At 43.9% G+C, this 22,654-nt stretch overlaps 1 protein-coding gene across 1 annotated transcript; it reads left to right on the top strand.

Moving 5' to 3' along the window:
* Positions 1 to 11,413: 11,413 nt before the first annotated feature.
* On the top strand, positions 11,414 to 22,009 carry LOC120627515 (POU domain, class 2, transcription factor 3-like). Its single transcript, XM_039895520.1, has 8 exons — positions 11,414 to 11,468; positions 15,560 to 15,607; positions 18,324 to 18,435; positions 19,119 to 19,230; positions 19,693 to 19,765; positions 20,581 to 20,856; positions 21,301 to 21,686; positions 21,770 to 22,009. Exons 1-8 carry the CDS (start codon positions 11,414 to 11,416, stop codon positions 22,007 to 22,009), a joined length of 1,302 nt encoding a protein of 433 aa, XP_039751454.1.
* The last annotated feature ends 645 nt before the right edge of the window (positions 22,010 to 22,654 follow it).

Consider the following 22,654-nt stretch of genomic DNA (forward strand, 5'->3'; position numbering starts at 1 on the left):
AACTACATCAACTGCTGGGCAACTATTGTAAATACTAATCAAGATCTATCGATCAATTATTTTTTAATTTTTTGAGTGAACCGAAGTGGCTGTTCAATATATTTTGGTATAGAGCCAAAAACTGAGAGACAAAATTGCAAGGTTTTAAGGTGCGTGTTCGGTCCATTGAATCAGGTACTGCAGATAAGACAATAAGGATATTAATTTGTTAATCCCCATGTAAAGCGGCTCCTGCGACATGGTTTTCCACGGTTGCTTTGATGTCGGAGGGCCGCAGGGCGCAGGGCCGGCTCCGCTGTCGCGGCCAGCCGCCGCCCTCGCGTTAGTGCGCACGGGTGACCGTACAGGGAAGGGTACTCTTGTGTTTACCTTCCATTCTAATATTGTTAGAGCAGAGCTACGGATTTCCGAGCCTTTGTCCTTACGAGGGACTCTTCAAAGTTAAATCAAAATGATTTAAAATCACAACACGAATTTTAACTTTCTTCCATTTTCGCTGTTTTTATTATTCACTTCGTATAGTCAAAGGGTCTAGTACAACTTTAGTTAAAAGAACTTGCCATTTTGACTTTTATAATTATAATCATGCCGATTCGGTTGTATACAACTGCTTAACTCGACCGACTTCAGTATGAAAACAAAGTCTAGGTCAATGCTCTAAAACATTCTCACTTTTAAAGAAGAGAGGCTTCGAGAGCAAGAGCATGAGCGGGCCTCAACGCATATAATCACAAGACAACGCCTATAAACAACGATCATTTTATAACAATTTTAGTAGTAGAGCTCTTTCTGATGTTCGAGTTCGTACTACCGCAATGCTTATTTCTGCTACTAGCATTCCTGTCTGAAAGTCGTGGCTGCCGTAGTAGTTACTGGGGCATGGGGTATAAAACCTGCACCTCGGGTTGATGAACACGAAACTCGTGAGGCATGTTCGAGTTCATTCAAGTGGTGCTTTACGTAGGAACCATCATATAGACCATATTATGCTCATCGTCTATTGCTACTTTAAAAAGTAACAGAATCACGCAGCCTTCACTATTTTGCTCCTGAATCGGAAAACTAATTCAGGACCTCGTGGTCATTTTTCGAACATCTTAACCTCTAAACCAACGAGGCAATTTGGTCAATACCTAAGTCGTATACCAATACCTATACATCTTAACTATTTGGAGCAATTTTATTTTGAGCTTATTACTTGGCGCCCTCATCGCGAACTGCTTTGACTTTCATGGGATCTACTAATTGGATTAAGTGTGTAAACAGATGCTGTATCGCACGGACTCATCGATAGTAATGATTCGTTGTAAGGACCACGATGTCATTACAATTGATAGGATTGCTACCAGAGCGGCGCCTTTACAGGCCATTGTCGCTACGGGTACGTGTGCCCGCAGCCCGCACTGCAAACCACTCATTTATGGAACACAGATTAAAATGCTCGTGAGAGCTACGACATGCGACGGCCAAATTGTTCTCAAACACTAAAGAGTAATGTAAAACAACGTATGACTACGCTGCTCGAAGGATTCTATCTGTTTCATGAAAAAATAAATACGGTAGAACGGCGGGCAAACTTCTAATCCAAACGTCACCTTATATTCCGCTTTTTGACACTACGTTCTCATATCTCTAGCAACAATCAGTATTCAAATTTCATACGCTGTTGTAAATACACTTTCTTGCCATTATGAGAAGACGATTTGCAAACGACGTTGACGGCCATTGACGACATACAACACACTCGGTGAACACAAGCGAAAGCAGAAAAACATTTTTCTCATGCAAATGTATGAAAACGTTCGTATAAATTTTGAAGAGGAAAAAATTGTATCACGCACATCGTTCAGTAAAAACGAGATGCTCGCACTAATGAATAAAGCGTGCAAACTAACTTATATTCCTATTTAACGACCGTTGTAATCATAACACTTGTGCTAGAACGTACGACACGACAACATTGAAACGGGTTCGAACCGAGCGACGACCTTTTGCATTGCGCCTTTCTTGAACCGTTGAGCCATTGAGAACTTTGACAAATGACATTCTAAATGGTCATTTAGTTGGGTACATAACCATCGAACGCGCCAGTTATCTCACGTCGCGAGATGCCGGCGCGAGGCGCGCGGCGGAAGGGTTGTGGGCGACCCGCAGCTGCGCACGCGCCGCGCTTCCGCCTTCCTTTTCAATTTCGCGTTGTCAATTTGGACGCACTTTCGTTGGCACCCGTGAGCCTTTAACATTCTAAACACAGCTGTCGCGGAGTTATTTATTGTTAATTTGACGCGCATTAGGTACTATGTTGTATACAATTTTTCGAAAATAGTAGTGTGTGCATATCATTACTTAGATACTATTTGTGTGACAAACTCATGTTGTTTTTGGATCTTGGATACTATAGTCAAAAAAGTTGGATAATAATTATTTAAATTTCTTAGTGCAGAGGTAGAATAACTGTATTCTTGGTAAACCATGAGGTTGGCTCGTACCGCGGTCGCGATTAAATAAAAGCAGTTTAATTGATTGATTGACCAATCAATAAAACATAAATCGTATTTGCATTAGGCATAGTAATAGAAGTAATCCTTCAGCCGAGGCAGCAGTGGCGCACCAGTTGTGGCAGAAACAATCAATTAGCTACAGCGAGGCCGTGACCCGCGCATCTGCGCCGGCAATAGCAACACAAGTACCTACTACAAATATGAGCGGAAGACTTTGTTTTCTTGTTTGTATCATATTTAAATGCGATGTCAATTAATCTCTGAATCTCTACAGATCTAATTCAATTCTATCTTATTTAGACATTTAAAGATCCAAATATTTAAAAAATTCATAACAAAATTCAAAATTTATTTGTTTCAAGTAGGCCTAATATGAGCACTTTTGAAACGTCACGTATGTCTGTTTGTAGTGACTCTACCTAATAAATAAGTAGTAATATGGTTATTGGTGCACTTTGAATCAGCATAACTAGGGAGAGCCTCATGGTGCTGTCGCTGGCGGTGTCAAAGGACGTGCGGCGGCCAATGTTGTCAGCTCCGCGGCCGCCGGCTGCATGGCCCCACTCGTCGCCGAGAGGGTTTGCAGAAATTGGATTTGCGCGGCGCGTCCCGGGGAGAGGGCGCGGGGTGCGGGGCGCGCACCTTATTTGCTCGCGACATACAATCGCGCTGTTTGCGACTGCTCTGTTTGACGACTACTAGGTAATATTGGTGTTTGCGCTCCGCTGTTGGCAATCATACATTCATAACGAGCCCGAGTGGCCTCGCCGCCTCACGACCCGCTGCCTCGCCGCCTTGCCGCCTCGCGGGCTGGCCCGAGGACACGCCGCTTATTGCCTCTCCGCCTCGCGTTACTGCGGAAGCAAACATTGTAATGTAGGTCTTATATATCAAAGGTATGTATATCAAATCCTTACGATCGGTCGCCTTATTTTGCATACACATCCAGCGTCTAAAGAACAGTGGATTGGTTGCAAAAGCGCTACTTACAACTAATCGTATCATCGTCAAAATCAACCCATAACTGGCCCACTACAGGGCACAGGGGCTCCTCACATCATTAGAAGGGTTTAGGTTAGGTTAGGTTACATATGACCTCCTTGAGCTCATTCATTTTATCAACCCATTAACGGCCCACTACAGGGCATGGGCAGAGGGCCCATAATGAGAAGGGTTAAGGCCGTAGTCAACCGAGCTGGCCCAGTGCGTGGTGGACCTCCCATACCTACCTTTGAGAACATTATGGAGAACTCGAAGGTATACAGGTTTCTCCACGATGTTTTTCTTCACCGTTGAAGCAAGTGTTAGTTTTATTGCTTAAGAAGCGCACAATTTAGAAAAGTTAGAGGTGCGTGCTGGGATTCGAACTCGGTTCCCCGAAAGTGAAGTCGAAGTCCTACCCACTGGGCTATCACCGCTTTTGTTCCGTGAAGCGGCATCCAAAGGCCAGATAGCCTCAATGGTTGCCAACCTCCGGGACGAGACGGCACTGCCAAAAGAAGAAGATCGTAGTCGATTGGATGACTCCACACTCCTTTGACAACGTAATAAAGAATTCGTAGCACAATGATATAAGTTTCTAGGACGGACCAATGTTCGCAATAATAAGCTAAATGTTTCAAAATCTTTATAGAAAATTTTAAGCATGGGAGTAGATAAAAGTCTTATTAAGCATAAAGTACCAGCATTATACACTCTGAAAGATTTCAATTATAATCGTAAAAAAAAACCCGGTTCTTGCAGCTTGAGAGTACTTTGAACTATTTCTCTGGAAGTTATTACTTAGTTAAAATACTATTATTAATATAGTTTAAACAATGTGTTAAGACACATTTTTATGTATCAAAACTCAAAAGTTGTGCTGTTCACACACACAAACGACTTTCGAGTTTTGACAGTGAGTATTCAACTTATTTACTGAACTGTTTTCATAACACTTTACGTTTGGATTTTCTCAAGGAAGAGATTCTGAGACTTTGATATTTGATATGATATTCTTTCTGTCAATCTTTTATAATTTTCAACAGCCATTAGCAAAAGATTAATCTCTGGGGCACGTGGCATTTTATATTAACTGTGAATCGCGACTGATTCGTGCGAATATTATTAAACCAATCAAACTAGTGTGTGTGCGTGCAAATAGTTAAAATGGAGATGCGAGCGCGGTCGGTGGCGTCGATTAAATTTTAAATTACTTTTATTGCGCTCTATATCCGAGTTAACGATCACAGAGCAGCGCGCCGGGTCCAGGGCGGACGACAGCAGCGTCTGCGCGAGCGTTAAACGATCGCCGCCACGTGCGACCAACCGCGCCTCGTAGCCCATAAATCATCGCGCGACTTGTTTCGCTAACGACGTCGCGCTCTATAAATCAGTGAACCCTTCCGCAAGCCGCGCCCGCTCCTGCGCCAATGGCGTCGCGCCGCGTATGTAAATGGAGCATTTACATACGCGGCGCCGCCGGGCGGGATACCGCCTCGCGAGCGGCGCGGTAAAGGGTTAGCTATGTGCCGAACGTAAAAAACCCCGTCCCCTGTGTGCGCGACCTTGCACCTACATGGCGCGATTTGAATATGTAAAGTGCGCCCCTTGCGAAACGTGCTGCGAGCGGCACGGGGGTGCGAGGGTAGCGGGCGGCAAGTGCTTTGCTCGGTGCGATAAGTATCAGGAGGTATCTACTGATTGTTTCCGTTAGCATTTTACTACTTACTGTTGCAAATTTCGGACGATGTAGAAACAATCACAAGCTGCAAATGAGTAACACAATTAAACATTATCATAGCAGATTTGACATACATTTGTGCGTACGTGCGGCCAAGTTGTGATTGCGGTAATCAGGCAACGTTTACCCGCGTCCGTATGTTTGGATAACAGATTTATAGATTGAATTGTTCTCTAGATTCCCGCTACGATTGAAAATTTTATGTCATTTATGTTACTAACGCAACTTCATTATCTGTGTCTATACTCAACACGCTCGCACCAAAATACCTCTCGTTTTCTCAAAGCCAATAATAGAGCAGCATCGGGACGCGGTGATAACCTAACCACAGCTAGGCAGCTGTGGCTAGACTAAATCCTGGCATGCACATCTAACTTTTCTAAGCTAAGTGCGTTTTAAGCAATTAAATATCACAAGCTTTATCGGTTAAGATAAACATTGAGAAAAACCTGCGTGCAATACATGTCTCTATAATATTCTCTAAGTCAGCTTTGCGGACTGTAGCCTAAACCCTTTTCATTCTAGGATACCACTCGAGCCCCATAAGGGCCCACCCCTTAATGGGTAAAACTCCTCTACCGCAAAGCTCCTCTTCCAAGATGAGCTACTATGATCATCGTGTAAAGCATAGAAGTGCAAATTTTTTGCTGATATACCAAGCGATCTGTTTTCACTTACAAGTTGATCCACTTGGACGACATACATTTCATACTATGACTTTTGTGATTGTAGAGCTCCTACGTACTGCGACGTGCTATTGAGGCTCGTCAGATCTTATCAAAATCAAAAAACTAAAGCTCTCATTATGTTATCCCGCTACTGCGGCCAGAATGAAAATGCAGATAAAATGAAATGATCAGCTCAAACGCGTAGCTCACGTCTCGCATTATAATGTGCGATCAGCTTTATTTTCTTGCGTACATTGCAGGTAAAAATATGCTGTTAGTACTATCATTTTACTTTCAGTGTCAATAAATTTTCAATAAGAGTCGCATGATAGCTCGGCTGCATTTGGCCCCGACGGATGTTTACAACAAGTCGAGCAACGAAGGAACGTATCCGCGTCGCTACGACTCGAAACTCGAGTGACATTTTCCTCTCTCAGCTTGTTATACACAATGTTACATAGTCAATAGTTCTAATATTAAAATTCCGGCTAGTTCGTAGTAGCAATGTGCAACGTTCGCTCCATTGTGCTGTGAGCGAGTACATACATGTATTTACACTGTAACAATGCCCCGGCGCAGCTCCGGCCGGGATTACAATAATAATATTTTAAAAAGTAAATTCGGGGAGTTTAAAACGTTAGAGAAGGGTTGCCCCGCGCCCCGCGCCCGCCTCGCCCGCGGCACGCGTTGTCACGGCGCTGCCAGTTAACGAGATTACGACACGCGCAACCCTTGCCCGCCCGATTCTAAATGCAAATACACTGCGCTAATCCAACATGGCCGCCGCCCCGCGCAATCAATAGCGCCGGCCAGCACTCCGCCGGCCAGCAATTGATTAAGATTGCACTTCTGCGATAACGCCACAGTCGCTCCCTGCACCCGATACATTCTGATGAGCCCCAAGGAACGTCCCCACAACTAGCGGACGTTATGACTTTACAGTTAGTTGTTCTTAGCCCGAAGGATATCTGAATGTGTTTAACTGATGCTGCACTGCAGCGTCAATATCAGCAACAGAACAGTTGTCGTTCTGTGAGTTGATAGATGGATAGCAAATACTTAAATGAATTTAATCACATATTCAAAAATACCTCATAGAGCAATGCTTTTAGTCCGTAAATGTTTTTTTTTTATTTTAAGCTTCCCCAATAAAACCGATTTCCCTACTATACGATTTTATACGATGTCATAAAATTATTTAATTTTAAAAAAAGGCTGCGCCCAAACTGGCTGTAGGTACTCGTACATACGTTACATTACGGGTATATAATTAAATTTATTTTAAACATTGTATTATAAATGTAACATAATGTACTGTGCTGAATAAATTGAAATTGAAATAACTTTAATATAATATTACTTTTGACGTGAATGTCGTCAGTTCGAAATCACATATTGACTGATCACAATCAATAACGTGCCACTGCTGTAAATGAAATAGTTTTGTAATGCTAGTTGCACAACGCATCAATGGCAGACTGGGTTTGAATGTTTGACTACAGGTATACAGTGTCCAGCATTAGCACTTCAAATACTTTTATCTGGGGAAATTGTGTTGAGATTTTTTTTTTTAATGCAAAACAAGTATAATATTTGCGTTTTATCTTACGCTTGTATATGTTTCACATATGTATATGTTTAAAAACGATTTAGCTAATATTTATTTCATTCATTTAATTTCAGAATATTCCATAGCGAATAAACAAATATTCAAATAACTCCAATAAGAAACAGCTAAAAAATACGGTTCAATGTCGTTTGATGGCGCTCTTAGTTTGACGCAAATTAAAAGCTACGATACATTTTGCAATAACATTTATATTTGAAAATTGAACCGTAATATGTGCTTTAACATCAAGTGTTTACCAGTAACCTAATCCCGCAAAACAGATAATTATTGATATTAATTTAGAATTGATGTAATGGCATCTAATGGCTTCCTAACGAAGCATAAAAACGGCAGAGCTATCACGATTGGTTGCGCCTGCTTTTACTAACGATGCAGATATAAAAATGACATTCAGTTTCCCTCCTCCCGCTCCGAGCATCTGTTGTCCGCTCGACGTTGATGGTCGAGGGGATTTTGCATCCATAAGAAAAAGTCATAAACACATATCATTTTCATCTGTAGAAGTTATTTTTTGGCACAATCTTTCATGAAACGAACGTTACTGTATTCTTGCAAGCATTTTATTTTGATCCAGTTTTCCTTTTGATTTGTTTCATACTCAAACTTCAAATTATGACTTAAAGTGATCTCCTTTTCCTGCCTGAATTAAGTATAGCTGAGAGGCATTATCCCTATTAAAAAAAAAAGGATTATATAACTTCAGAATAAAGAAGTTCGGAACTTAAAATTCACATCTATATCCAAAGGCCTGGATTCGTTAATGTCATAACATATATCGTTTGAAGCGTTCTCTCATAGAAATAGAGCTAAATTTGTTGGATTAGTGTGTTTGGGAATCTATTATGAAAAAAAAATCTATTTATAGTGCATCGATATCCACAATGAGCTAAAATCGAATGCGCTAATTTATTAACGAATAATCAAAAATCAAGTCTGCAACGTTTGACTGGTGTCACAATATAACAGGAGTCACCAAGGTGGCGTTACGAGCGCGGCTCGCGGCCGTCCCCCGAGACGCCGCGAGCCGGGTAGGGGCCGCGCGGGCACCTTATTAGTTAGCCATTGTCACTAAATTTATGACCACAGGCATATGACATTGCGCAAGTTAACGAGGCTCATTTCTAATAAAACATTTTCATTACTTCAAGACAGTTTGAATGAAATTGTGAATCTGCGAAAAGACTTTAGTAACACGAGTACACCACAGTGTGAGGCCCTAACCAATAAACCTACCTACTCAATAGTAGGTAGGTTAACAAGACTAATGTCTTGTTGCGATATTAAACCTCACTACCTCATAGCAGTATATTAAAGTGCATTGATGTGTCTCAATCGATGCAGGTCCCCTGCTGGACATAACATGACTCTATCATGATAATTCTTCTCAGCTCGCTTAATTTCAAAAATATCTTCAACGGAGTCGCAATCCCAGCATCCTGGTACACCAACAAGGGCCCGTCCATCACCACTTTAGCCGCAGATATCGCAGTATTTTTTTCTTTATGCCAACGATTCTTCTTCTTCTGATCCGAGAATAGATCCCTCAAAAAAGCACTGATTGGGATGAAATTGCGAGAGCTGTCTCGACACTAGCAACAACATATGTTAGTGTCGAGACAGCTCTCGCAATGTCCTGGTGAACCGCTGGCCCAGTGCGGATTGGTATAGAGTTCATGTAATGTATAATTTCCTTCTGAATTCTGTTTGTACAACTTAGTATTCTAATTAAAAGGAAGTTTACACAATTTATTTTTATTTTGTACTACTTGTTACATTTATGTCGCATTCTGCATTTCATAATTCAAATCCCTCTCTTGTCCACGTGCGAATGTGATTAGGGGCAATAATGTCGCTACAAGTGTTTAACCCTTCCCGGCCAACGCGACACTCGCGCGTGAACCCCTCTCGAATCTCAGCCCTCCCAAGATTAAGTGCTGCGTTTGTTTTATGCACTCGATGAAATGATGTAGAGCTAGGAGAATAATGTCAATCGATATCAGGCCCTCTATCTCACACGAGAGGGATTCCACAATGAACGTCACTGATGCACTCTCAGAGAACTGGATACCCACCGGACTGCTCTAATGTGGGTAGGTGGGTAACGGTAACACTGCCACTTAGTAAATGAAAATTATAAGGTGTCGGAAAAATCGCAGGCATTGCAATTTTTGATGGCAAAGCTCGTGGTTTGGTTGCGTAGCATCACCTCGTGGCATTTACACACGAGCCACTCTGGCGCCAGGGTGAGCGCCGCGCACGGGCCGGTCACGTCCCGTGCCGGCGCGGAGCCGGCCGCTCGCCAGCGCACGTAGCTCGTAAACTTCGCGCCCGCCGGTGGCGGGGGACTCCTAAACTGTACTTCGATGTTTATAATATGCAATTCGTCGTGACCAGCTCTCCAGAGAGGCAGTCGCATGGAGGCGTTATAGATTTTTACATTTCTACGATATTGCTATACGACGGTAAGGTGATTCAATCATACTTCTTTCATCAATATTGCTTTATATATAGTTAATATTTGTCGGGATGTCATATAGCGTGGCATGTAGAGTTATGTAATTTTAATGAAACGTTATTGCCACTTACAAAATACAACATACGCGACAATTTAATAAGTAATATTACTGAATTAATAGTAAGCCAGCCGATGAAGAGAAATGAGCCGTCCACCCTCTGGTGTTATTGTAATATGAAATAGTTTCGATTACGCGTGAATTATGTGCAGGGGTCGCGCAACCCTTGCCCTAATTAACGTAGCGCCGCGTAGGCGACCGCTACGCGCGTCGGCCGCGTAGCACGGCGCGGCGGAGCGCGCTCAAACGAGTGAGTGGAGGTGATCCGAGCCGGAGCAGTCGCATACATTAGCATGCATCGGGCGGGCCCCCGCACTCGGCGTATTCAACGTATTCAGTGTGTCGAGTGCTGCTTACGTAAACATAGTTTGTTCAGCTTTTAAGGAACCGTTATTACGGCTCCGGTCGGTGAATCTCTTATTCAAAGTAGCAATATGTCGGTGCCTAAACAAACATGCGGCCGCACTTGGCCGGCGCGGGCCGCAGTGGCGCGCGAGCGGGAGCCAGTTCAAAGAGAAGAATAGGATATTGGCAGCCACCCGCGGCCACTCGGCGCTCCCGCGAGCCTCCTCCAGTGTTTGATCGCCGCGCATTACCATCACAAAGTGGCGCATTTAAAGCGACCCATTACCCGGTCGCCGCTCAATCCACTAGCGCTCCACGAGTGGATACTGTAACTAGCCATGGAAATCGAGAAATGTAAAATTTTGCATAAAAGTTAAAACTGCGTCACCAATCTCGAAGTACTTTTAACGCCCATGTAATAAATTACGGGCTAATCATAAAAATGATCTCGGTATAATAGGTTCTCCCGCAGCTCCGCCGACAGGTACCGCGTGCGAGCGAGGGCACACCTGCGGCCCTCCGCCCGCACAGCGCCCACGTGCAACCCTTCCTCGGACGCGGCCGGTAGCCCGGGCCGCTCACGCCGACACCACAACAACTTCGACAATGCGTGAATGCTGCTTTTGTCTCGTCCCGGCGGCACACGCGGCTCAACCGACTCCGAGCATTTCTCGATCGAACCCGATATTGGAATTCGCGCATCGGTTAGCCGAACCCGTCGCTCCCCTTTCCCAAAAAAACTAAACAGCTTTTAACGCGCGTCACGATCGAAAAAAAATCATCTCAGGTAATCGAAATAATGGCGAGGCGCGCGAAAAAAATTCACTAAGGGCGGAAAAAGAAACGGATTCGTACAAAAAAGTTAAAAATGTAATTCGGCGGGGCCCGGGGCCGCCGCGCCGCCGGCAGTCGCGCGCAGGCCTCCGCCGGAGCCAGTCCCGTGAGTCCGCAGTGTAGCGCAGTGCCAACGCAATATGGTGCTGTCCGCGTGCGTGCGCGCGTCCGCGCAAACCTTCTGCGCCTCCTACCGTGAGTACAGCCTCCTACAGCGCACTCTTGCATGTTCTTTATTTAGATTTTAATATACGTTAGAAATCGACTCATGAACTTCAATTTAGAATTCTTTGAACCTTCTGCGGTTGTCTCGAGATTTTTTCCTGCTATCTTTTGTGTTAGTTTTTGTCTCGAAAAATTTAACCATAATATTTTTTATATATTTAATCGATTCCTGTTACTTGCGTGATGTTCTTCTTACATTTTCTCAAATAATTTTCGTTTATATTTCGGTTCGAGTAATTTTTCAACATATGCCTACTAATTGAATACAATGTTTTTTCATCATCATAGTAAAATATTAACATGGTTTAATTTATATTTAAGAAAGAAATTATGCCTGCCTTAAAAAATCTATATTATCTGTATTTGTAAGTAAACTGTAACGGCTCCAACTATGTACATTGAAGATATTTTAAAAAAGAGTTTTTTTTTTTATTTTTGTTTTGCAATCTGTCTGTATTTTGGCCGCACATCACGCTGAAACTACTGAATGAATTCAAATGAAACTTTTGTTTCATGCATGGTTTGAGTTCATACTATGAGTTACGATATAGGATATTTTTTATCTCGAAATTCAGCTCGGATAGGTACTTATTAGAAATTGTTTGAAGATTCAGTATTGTAATTATATATTGTAATAATAAATGTAAACCGATTTGAATAACAGTATTTGTACTGGATAGATCTTAGTGTCAATTTACTTCTACCCAACTACTTCTTCTGCTTGACGGCACCGAATACATAAAGCGTTGCCACATTTATGAAGACTACTGCTAGGACATAATAAAACTGTTACTAATTTTCTTGTTTAACCTTCAGCATATGAATCAAACAACAATGCGATTTCGATTCTTCCTTTATCGGTTACTAATCTTTGTACGTGATAGGAGCTGAGACCGATGGATACCCAATTATCTCTCGAACTTTTAAAGTCGGGCGCCCATCCAACTAGTGACTTGGGTCGCCGTTGCTGTGCTACTGTTAGGCCACATAATATTTGCAGTCATTTGTTATAGGGAATTCAAAGTATTTTAAGAAAGAGTTACGAAGAAGGTTCCCTGGACGGTCCGATGGTTACGTAATTGAAGGTTTCGAATTGTGACTGATTGAAGGTAAACAAGAACAGATTTAACATTTTTTTATATTAGTACCACCAACAATCAATTGTTTGTTTAAATATTCAGCTGATCTTTTATATCTGAAGAACTTCGAATCATTCATCAACAGCCTATAACCATAAGGGGTTGCCCGTAAAACTTTTTTTTAGTGAATTACAAATAAATGTCAAATAAAACAAAACACTTTCTTACTATCAGTACCTAATAAAAACAATTATGGGACTCGCAATTTAGCATGGAGTTTATTATAATCACTCATAACTAATTTCAAAGTTACTCTAAATTGTTGCGCAATAGAAAATAAAGAGGATTAATATTTTCGTATTAAAGTTATCTTTATTCCGTGACCATAGTCAATGGGCTTGTATGATCGGCATGAACTAGGCTGTACAACATTACGCCATGAGCCATCGCAAGCGAGTGAGGCCGCCAGGGATTGCTGCCGTATCCTTGATTTTTTTCCAAACAGGAACTGTGTATAGTGGCAACATCACAGCATATCAATAGATTGCATCATACTGTCCGCGACAACGACTGCTTTCCATATCGTCAAGGCGCGGATGGAAATGAGGTTGGACCGTCTCAGCTGGGATCATTCGGTTCGGAATATTTTTGTATTCCACGACCCCGTCATTGTTTGCGACGAATCTGTGCAACAAGCCCTTCCCGCTATGTAGTCGATATTTACATGATATTATTGTATTTATTTGCATTCATGCAAATGTCTTGACACAGTCGCCTAGCAAATATTATAAGTTTGACCCCGTAAAATAACAATTGGAACGATTGTAGTCTTAGGATTCTCATAATTGTTAATAAAAACGAATATATATGTCGCGTACATTACCGGTTTCATGCATGTCAACATGTACAACGTACATAAATTACATATATTTGATTTCATTCTTCTACTAAAAATTTTCTTCCAAGTAAGCCTATAATTACTGGGTTCAACTAAACAGGGAAGACACTTTTAAGGCACGGCAAAAAAAATATTTTATGGTGCTATTTGATAAAATCAATGGTTATTTGATTGTTTTCTAATGATACAAAAGTTACAACTTTTAAGATAAAGCTGTTTTGTATCAGAATATATCTCTTGGTAGGTACGAGTATCTACGTCTAAAGTTACATTTTAGTTATGCAAATATCTCTAAAAATTTAGTAAGAGACTTACAAATTGTCCAATATTTAATAAAATTAAGCATATGTCTGAACTCACTGTCTGTAAAATACTTTGCTTATCCACAAATTTAGATTTTACCAAATTTCGTTCCATTTCGTACCATGCCGTAGATATATCAAAATAAAAAAAGCTACAGATTCGATCGTCCCAGCGTCTTCATTAAAGATATAATATTCTAATACCTGGTACCTACTCACTAACTCTCGTAATTATGAAGTAATTTAATATTATTATCTAATGCTATAAAATTATTGACTTGGGACCATACTCTACAAATCTATGGATGTAAAACTGCTGTGTTCAATAACGTCTTATTTTAAACATACACCCTCTATCAATAATTATAAAAACTGATTGCACAATGTGTTTATATTTTTTGCAAGCAAGTAATTTTAGAAGGTTTCGTAAAAGCAGAAGGATTTGTCGATCCGCCATCGCAAAAAACAGACAACTGGTTGTTTTTTAGCGATTAAAAAATATATTTCTTTGCGCTGTTAGTTCCACCCCCGCGACTCCGCAACCCTTACAAAAACCTGATGACGTTTCAATAAGCGAGAGCGACGACACAATACTGACTCTTTTAAAGGCTTTTTGAAGTTTACTTCGTTGTATTTTTTGCCGATCGTCCCTCGTCTCCGAGGCTCGCGGATATTTGACGAGAGGCTTCGATTGTGCGACGATGCAAATCCCTTTGATCCGCGACAGTGTTTCGTCTCAGCGAAGCGCGGGCTCTGCGCAGGTACTCGCCATTCCCACGCCGACCTATTCGTATTTGCTTACTGCTTCCTATTCATGTTCCTATTCTTATTTGACTACAAGCATAAAACACACATTCGCGTTGAATTTGTGAGACATCTAAAATGTAGAAATAGCATGGCGTAGCTGCCGTATTTGGAATATTTTAAACGCAGCTCCAGTATTTAAACACGGTTTGATCAATTGTATATAGATAATATATAACGTGATGTGCTTTCAAACCATTATAGGTATTTAATGATTGCATTGTTATTCAATCAAAAATAATTTACTTGTTAAAATAGGCCTACGACTGACAATTTTGATAAGTTCATTGATATGTTGTTTCTCATAATCGTGGGGCAATGGTGACCACTCCATGCGGAAGCCTGTGCAGTGGTTCAATAGCTAGTCCACAGCAGCGGAAGAAAACTATTTAGTTCACGAGGCGACGCCACCGGCCATGCAGAGTGGCGCGCCGCGACCTTGGGAGCACCACCGCTGGGCTCCGGCCCGCGGTCGCGCGGGCTGGGTTCCTGATCCGATTAATTAGCTTAATCAGCTAAGCTCATTAGCGGCGCGCGACACGCACCCCGGATTGCCGATTCGAATCTAGGTCTCACTTACACATCATCTCATTATAACGGATCGTTCTATTACACATACATATCTGCGATGATACGCGTACTCGTGGAGACTGCCGCTTCGCCGTGTACAGTGCCTGCGTTGTCTGGTCTGCAAGTCACTCACTTGTCGCCAACTAGGGTCATTAAGCATCAATTGCGGTCGTCGTTATTACAACTATCACTGGACTGCTACTGTTTCGATCTCGCGTCACCTTGTGCCCAGTGCACGGCGGCTGATGCCTCCCTGGCAAGGCTTTACTGACTTGTTTCGGTTTAGAAACCGCCATTCCTCACGTACATCGGTCGTTGTTGTTCGTAAGCGGAGCTTCACATTCCTCCACATCGAAATTCTGGTCACTTTCTTATATTATATTAATTTGAACGTGTTGTTTGTTTCAGAAGAGTCGGGCGACCTGATCAAGTCTCCATCGCCGCCGCCCAGCCACGGTGAGTGCGCCCGCCGGGCTCCTACTCCTCCTACTACACTCGACTACTCCTATTACCAATAACTGATAGCTTCGTACGTAGCCCGCTGCTGGCAACAGCCAGTCGTCATGTCCAATCACTCGAGACCGTATCCGCTTCGACCTATAACATGGCTGCTCTCCCGAACCTCTCTCTCATAACATTCTCGACATGTAGTCATGGTCTCGAGCGGTCCACTGTAGGCAGCCAGTCTGCCCCTCATGGAGGCTCGCAGTCCGCTTGTGTTCTCTTCGCGCAATGCCATCAGTCCATCTGCGAGATCTCATTATTTATAAAAATATTATATATAACACTACACTATAATAAATCACAGTTGTAAGAAAATATGAAAGCTGACTTCAATTACACCCTAAGTTTTACTCGACATTGTTAATGTCGCTCACAATGGGTCGCGGGCTGGCAAGGGCTGCGTGAAAGTGAACGGGTTGCACCGCGCATGCGCACGCGCCGCTCACGGCAAGGGCTTATCTGCGCACGCGCAGCGCACGCCCTCCGGCAAAAAATAACGCACCTTCACCCTTTGACGACGCACGAGAAAGTGATTTAAGATGTTTGCATTGTTTGGGGCAAGGTGTCGCGCGGTGTGAATAGCTCGCCGAGGAAGTCATTTTTGTCGTCTTCACAAATGTGGTACCACAAGTTTTAATGCTAACTTTGTTTTGATAATTGTTTCCAAACATTTCCAAGTAGTTTCATAACATTGCTGCCAATAGTTTTCATACTTGCGAACACTACACTACTTTTTTAAAGTGCGCGAATTTGAATTCTCTGCCCAGACAACCGAGGCAGCTCTCCAGTATTTATCTGCTATTGCCGGGTACTGGCCTCTCTTATGAAACGGGGTTTTAGAGTGTAGACCCACCACGCTGCTCCAATTTTTGTTGTAGCTCAATTTAGATGTTCCTCAGAATAGTGCATTCAAACAACCACTGCAAATTAGCAAGTAGGCGTAGATGAACACTAAAAGTCACTCTACTCGCTTCAGTGCAAACATGGTTCGGTGCGCGCCGAGCGAATAACGAGCTGCTTCAATGTATCTGCAAACAATTGCACTTTTCGGGATGAATTGCTTATTCTTTCTAATAGCAAAAGTTGCGGGCAGCATCGCGACGGCTCGTAGACATGCTCGCATGTGCGCCGACTTCGCTTGCTCTTATGCTTGGCGCTCGCACCTTAGCTGAAGGGAATCAATAATACTCTGCTTCATCGATTCAAATAGTTATTTTTTACGACGTAGGACATGTAATTACAACAAATTATAATGGAGATATAAAATATAGTACCCAAGTAAGCTGTGTATCTCTCGTCGTCTTCAATCTCAAGGGGTATTAGCATGAGCCAAGCGAGCGTGCCGGCGGAGCGGCAGCGAGGCGCGGCCCATCTATCGGCCGGTCTCGGAGGACGCGGCCGAGCCATAAATCCGCCGCGCGGCTGATTTACTGCCGGAGCCGCCGCGCCGCTGCCGCTCAAGCGTTTAATGCGGAATGTCCGCCTGCTCTACTTCAGCACAGCGATGCCCTTTTTGTTCCCAGGCGAGCACACACGGGGTGGGGAACAGCCTCAAACATGCTAGGATTTTATTGCACTATTTTGACAACCTTTTTCTAGATAGATCCAAAGTTGCGCTGTCCAAATATGTATTATGTTTACCAAAAGATTATACACTAAAAACCAATTACTGGCAAACCGGCATGCGTATGTGAAAAAACACAAGGGTACGCAAGCTTACAATGATATTATTTTTGTAACGAAGGAAACACTGTGTAATGAAGTTGAAACAGAAACAAAAAACATAACTTAAATCAAAACAAAACAGAAATGTACGAGGCAATTATCAACTAGCTGTGCTAATGTATTGTTGCAGAAGGTTTGTATTGCTGAAGAGAACATGAGTGGATGTCGGCACGAGTAGCTTGGAATGGCCAAGATACTGGCCATCAAACGTTTTGAAGTTATTGAGGCGAGCATTTTTACGCGGAACGGCAAATTTAATTTTGGCTAAAATAATTGGACTGTTGATTTTATTATTTAAAATTTTGTAGTAAAATACTTGATCGGATACTCAACGACGGCTTTCAAATAAAGGTTATTTAAAGAAGTTTATTCTTTCGCTATATGAGGTTAAACCGAATTGTTTTTTTTTGATGAATTAACAACAAGAAAAGAAAACGTTTTTGAATTATTTCAAGCCTAAGAATAGAACCCTTATAAAGTGGATTTCAAATGCTGAAGCCATACTCTAAGAGACCCCTTATTAATGCAAAGTATACCATTTTGAGAGTCAGACAAGATTTCAAAGTTTTGCAATTACGCCAAAGAACCCCCAGCAATTTGTATCTTTTACTCATTAATTGGTCTGTGGTCTTAAATGACAACTAAATTAAATAATAAAACCATATCTGCCATGTAATTAGAAATGGAAAGAACTTTTACTCATCCAAGGAGGTAACTTATTATGAGGTTTTATTTCAATTTCTAGTTGTTGTTCGTTCGTCGTCATTGATTTGAACAATAATTGTATTTGTAAAATGAATTTAAGTGAAAACATACTTGAGAAAAGTCTCAGCCGCAATTAGGAATCGATGTATTTTCGGTCGTTGCGGTAATGTCCTACTATTCGGAATGAATCTTGTGTATAATGCATCGTACGCTAAAGGCCCCACGTGCTTGTTTCCAGACGGCTCGGCGAGCGGCGAGGGCGAGGCGAGCGGCGACGAGCGCGGCTCCCCGGGCGAGCACGTGCGAGCGCGCGCCGCGCACCCCGCCGCCAGCGCCGCCTCGGCCGCCGCGTCCGCCGTGCTGGTGCGTACGCTCCCGCTGCTCCCGGACCATGCCTGTCCACTGCGGGAGAGACCGCGCGGCAGAGCTAGGCGCGGTGCATCATCAGTACTTTACACTGGCTGTAGTCGTCAGTTCGGCACTTTCCATCGGGAGAGCCATCCACTTAGTCTGTCAATAATTACTATGAAACAAAAATTTCTGCTCATGGGTAGATAACCTCAAGATTTACTTCTGTAAACATGTGTGTTTTTCGTTGAGCGCGCAGGTACAGTACCTACGCACATTAGCTATGCATACCTTCCTCGCATGTGGGACGGGGGCTCGGCCAACGTAGTCCTCCTGTCCTCCACCGATTAAGTTTATTTGTAATTTAAACCATTCGGAGGCTCTGACGGCCGTCACAAAAATACCAACAAAACCGCGCAGTCGCTTAGGACGCGTTCAGTGAAATTCGCTCGCACAGAAAGTTTATATACTAATGTATGGCATTTCGAAAAGACTAGTAACACAATTCCATAACACTTCAATTTAATCAATCTCCATCTAGTATAGCCAGAGCTTACAATGTAAGCGCACAAAACTCTATTTGTTACCGAACTTTTACCTTCCTCGCACAATGTGTCGTGGGCATATTGTCCCGCCGTGCGCTGTGTCCGACGTGTGTCCGACGTGTGTCCGACGTGTGTCTGAGGTGTGTGTGTGTGTGTCCGCAGAGCGCGGCGGGCGCGGGCAGCGCGCTGGCGCAGCTGCAGCACCTGCTGCTCACGCAGCACGGCGCGCACTCGCTGCTGCTGCACACGCAGGTAGGCGCCGCTCACTGAACTAGTTGGAATACATTCTAAATAACACGAGATAACTGATTCATTTGTTTTTATAATTTCAGTGCTTTTACCAAAAACTTTACAATGCATGTATTAAAATCGGCAGGATTTGTACCTGCGACTCTCAGGCGATCGCGGCCTGAGAGCTTTACCTGTTAGCTACGGCTCTCAAAATCTAAATTTTAAAATGCAACGAGCCGTTTCTTGTTTCAAAAGTGCCGTAGCTTAGTGGTAAAGCGTTTGTTTTTAAAAAACGTAGGATTTTGAATCTGTTTATGAATTCCGTGAAGTACCCAACCTGAAGGCCTAATAAACGTGGCATGAACTCGGAACTTCCAGTGTTTTTTCAAGCGTCAGTTGAAGCGTGAAAAAACAATGTATAGTTATTCCGACGTTGCGCTGCGTTGAGTAGCGAGGCCCCATGCTAAGTGCTCGTGTGCGCAGGTGCAGCAGGCCGTGGCGCAGGCGGCGGCGCAACAGCTGCAGCAGCTACAGGCGCGCGCGCAGCCTCCCAGCGGTAAGCCACACCCCCGCACCCCCGCACCCCCGCACCCCCGCACCCCCGCAGCCGCACCCGCGCTGTCAAAATCGACCTGTGACGTCAATGTTGACACAGATCCATAATGATAACTGTAACGATTTCTGTTACATGCGAGTCAAAATTCAAATTCAATTTAATTTATGCCTAAAATAATACAAATGTCTAGTCACAGTCCGCGACATGCAAATCTTAAATTATAATTTTAGTTTGTAACTAAAATTATAATTTAAGATTTGCATTTACTTAGTCCATGTAACGCTTCTTTTAAATAAATAAAAATAAAAAAATAAAAATAATTTGTATGTTCCATCATGAAGTTCGTTGGTGCATTGTTCTTTCAAATATTTTAGAAATTACCAAAAGTTTTTTCTGCTTACTTAGTCGTCTTGGCCTTAATATCATTGTTTTTTTAAAAATATGAATCTCATTTAAAATTATCTCCATCGATTTTGATAAAATCTATTTAATATGGCCAGTCTACACCTACTTTCCCCATGGGTAAAACCGCCACTGCGATTTTTATGGATTATAGCAACTTCAAATGATTAACGTTCTATTGCAGTTACTCTTGGGTGGCATGTGTGACTTTATGCCTTATGAAAATGTCTTTAAGATGAATGAAAAAAAAAAATCAATATGCATATGAGAACGACGAACGTATTGTCGTTTGTAGACGTATTTGTGGGCAGCTTGGGTATAGGGGTTATTCTCCTGTTGGTTGCGGTGGCCGTGACAGTGCCGTGGCCTATATTCCTGTGCGCTCGACTCAGCGCACGCACTTCGCGTTGCAGATGCGCGCTCGCCGTCGCCGCGCGGCAGCCCGCCGGGCGCGGCCGCCTTCCTCACGCCGCACACTCCGGGCCCGGGCCGCGCGCGCTCGCCGCACACACACGCGCACACACACGCGCACGCGCACGCGCACGCGCCGCACGCGCCGCTCGCCGGCCACTCGCCGCTGCACGCGCACGCGCACAAGCCGCGCGCGCTCGACCCCGCCGATGACACGGCCGACCTCGAGGAGTTGGAGCACTTCGCCAAGACCTTCAAGCAGCGCCGCATCAAGCTCGGTGAGGACGATTGCCGCTCGAGGCACGCGGAGGGAACGTTGACGCAATTATTTTATTTATTTATAAAGTAATTGCGTCAACAAAACAAACAGCTATACAATTTACATAGTTACAAAATAAAATAAGGTAATTCCTATAAGCCAGTTATGTTTCCACAAATTTGTAGGTTCATATTTACTAGGAACATTTCCCGATCGGGTATCTGTGCTTATTTTAACTCGTACTTTTAATATTTTTTATACATTTGACCACATCGTTGCTAAATATATTAAAACATTGAAAATGTTTTTTCACTCATGCTACGCATCACCCAAGACGCCAACAATGAATTGCTTATATTTTATAAGATACTGAATGGTCTTCTTATATTACACAATCGATGAAAAATAAATAATAAATACTCGTAAATTGAAACGTTTATGGACGAACGCCACTCGCTCGCAGGCTTCACGCAGGGCGACGTGGGGCTGGCCATGGGCAAGCTGTACGGCAACGACTTCTCGCAGACCACTATCTCGCGCTTCGAGGCGCTCAACCTCAGCTTCAAGAACATGTGCAAGCTCAAGCCGCTGCTGCAGAAGTGGCTGGAGGACGCCGACTCGTCGCTGAGCGGCGGCGGCGCGGCCGGCGGCGGCGGCGCGGCGCTGGCCGAGGCGGTGGGCCGGCGCCGCAAGAAGCGCACCAGCATCGAGAGCGGCGTGCGCGTCGCGCTCGAGAAGGCCTTCCTGCGCAACCCCAAGCCCACCAGCGAGGAGATCGCCGCGCTGGCCGACTCGCTGTGCATGGAGAAGGAGGTGGTGCGCGTGTGGTTCTGCAACCGCCGCCAGAAGGTGAGTGCCGCCCGGCCCCCGCGCCCCGCGCCCCGCGCCCCGCGCCCCGCGCCCCGCCCCTTCTAACGCTGTGTCCCCCGCAGGAGAAGCGCATCAACCCGCCCGCGGGCGACGGCGCGGCGTCGCCGGGCGCGCTGGCGCACCCGCTGCACGCGCACCCGCTGCACGCGCTGCCGCACCACGCGCACGCGCACGCGCACGCGCACGCGCTCGGCGGCGGCGCACACGCGCACGCGCACGCGCACCCGCACGCGCAGCTGCACGCGCTGCAGGCCGCGGCGCTGCAGCCGCTGGCGCTGCTGGCGCGCGCGCCGCGCGACTGACCGCGACATATCCTGTAAATAGCGCACAGACTCTAGTGTACATAGCGCCGCCGCGAGCCGCCCGCCCGCCGCGCCGCCGCTGGAAATGAGACTTCTTAGACAGCGATTTGATATCTGTTGAGAGAATTGAGAGGATAATTTCAACCCGTTTAGGGATACTTCGTTACGCGAGAGAGAAGAGAGATAAAGGAGATGAGAAAGAGAGCTATACATTTACTGTGCGTGATTTGTATCGGATAGACGCAGATGCGCGATGTCCCGACAGAAGCGGAGTCTAGTTCACAGTGATCGGAATAGGCAGAGTATATTTATCTAAAGTTTGATGGCCGAAAACAAAAAATTCAGATTTTGGTCTCCTCGACAGATACATTTTGTTAGCGTTGTTTGGAAACTGTGCTTAAATACATTATTTTGTTTTACTAATACGATACAAGAATAGAATTATGATATTTTTAACATAATTCAAGACATGCTGTTCTACAATTGATACAAGTAATATACACTACCTATTCTGTGTCGAGTGCCAAATGTGAGATTATCCAACCAACCTTCCTATTCGATCTCGTGAAAGTTAACTACGATTTTTATGGAATCGAAAGAACGCTATATAGTTTCAATACCAGTAACAGTACGGTTATTAGATGA

The sequence above is a fragment of the Pararge aegeria genome, chromosome 11 (genome assembly GCF_905163445.1).
Source record: "Pararge aegeria chromosome 11, ilParAegt1.1, whole genome shotgun sequence".
Classification (NCBI taxonomy): Eukaryota; Metazoa; Arthropoda; class Insecta; order Lepidoptera; family Nymphalidae; genus Pararge; species Pararge aegeria.

Coding starts and splice junctions, on each gene's coding strand:
- LOC120627515 (XM_039895520.1), top strand. CDS start 11,414: ATGGTGCTGTCCGCGTGCGTGCGCGCGTCCGCGCAAACCTTCTGCGCC. Junction 20,857..21,300: donor GCAGCGCCGCATCAAGCTCG/GTGAGGACGATT, acceptor ACTCGCTCGCAG/GCTTCACGCAGGGCGACGTG. Junction 21,687..21,769: donor TCTGCAACCGCCGCCAGAAG/GTGAGTGCCGCC, acceptor TGTCCCCCGCAG/GAGAAGCGCATCAACCCGCC.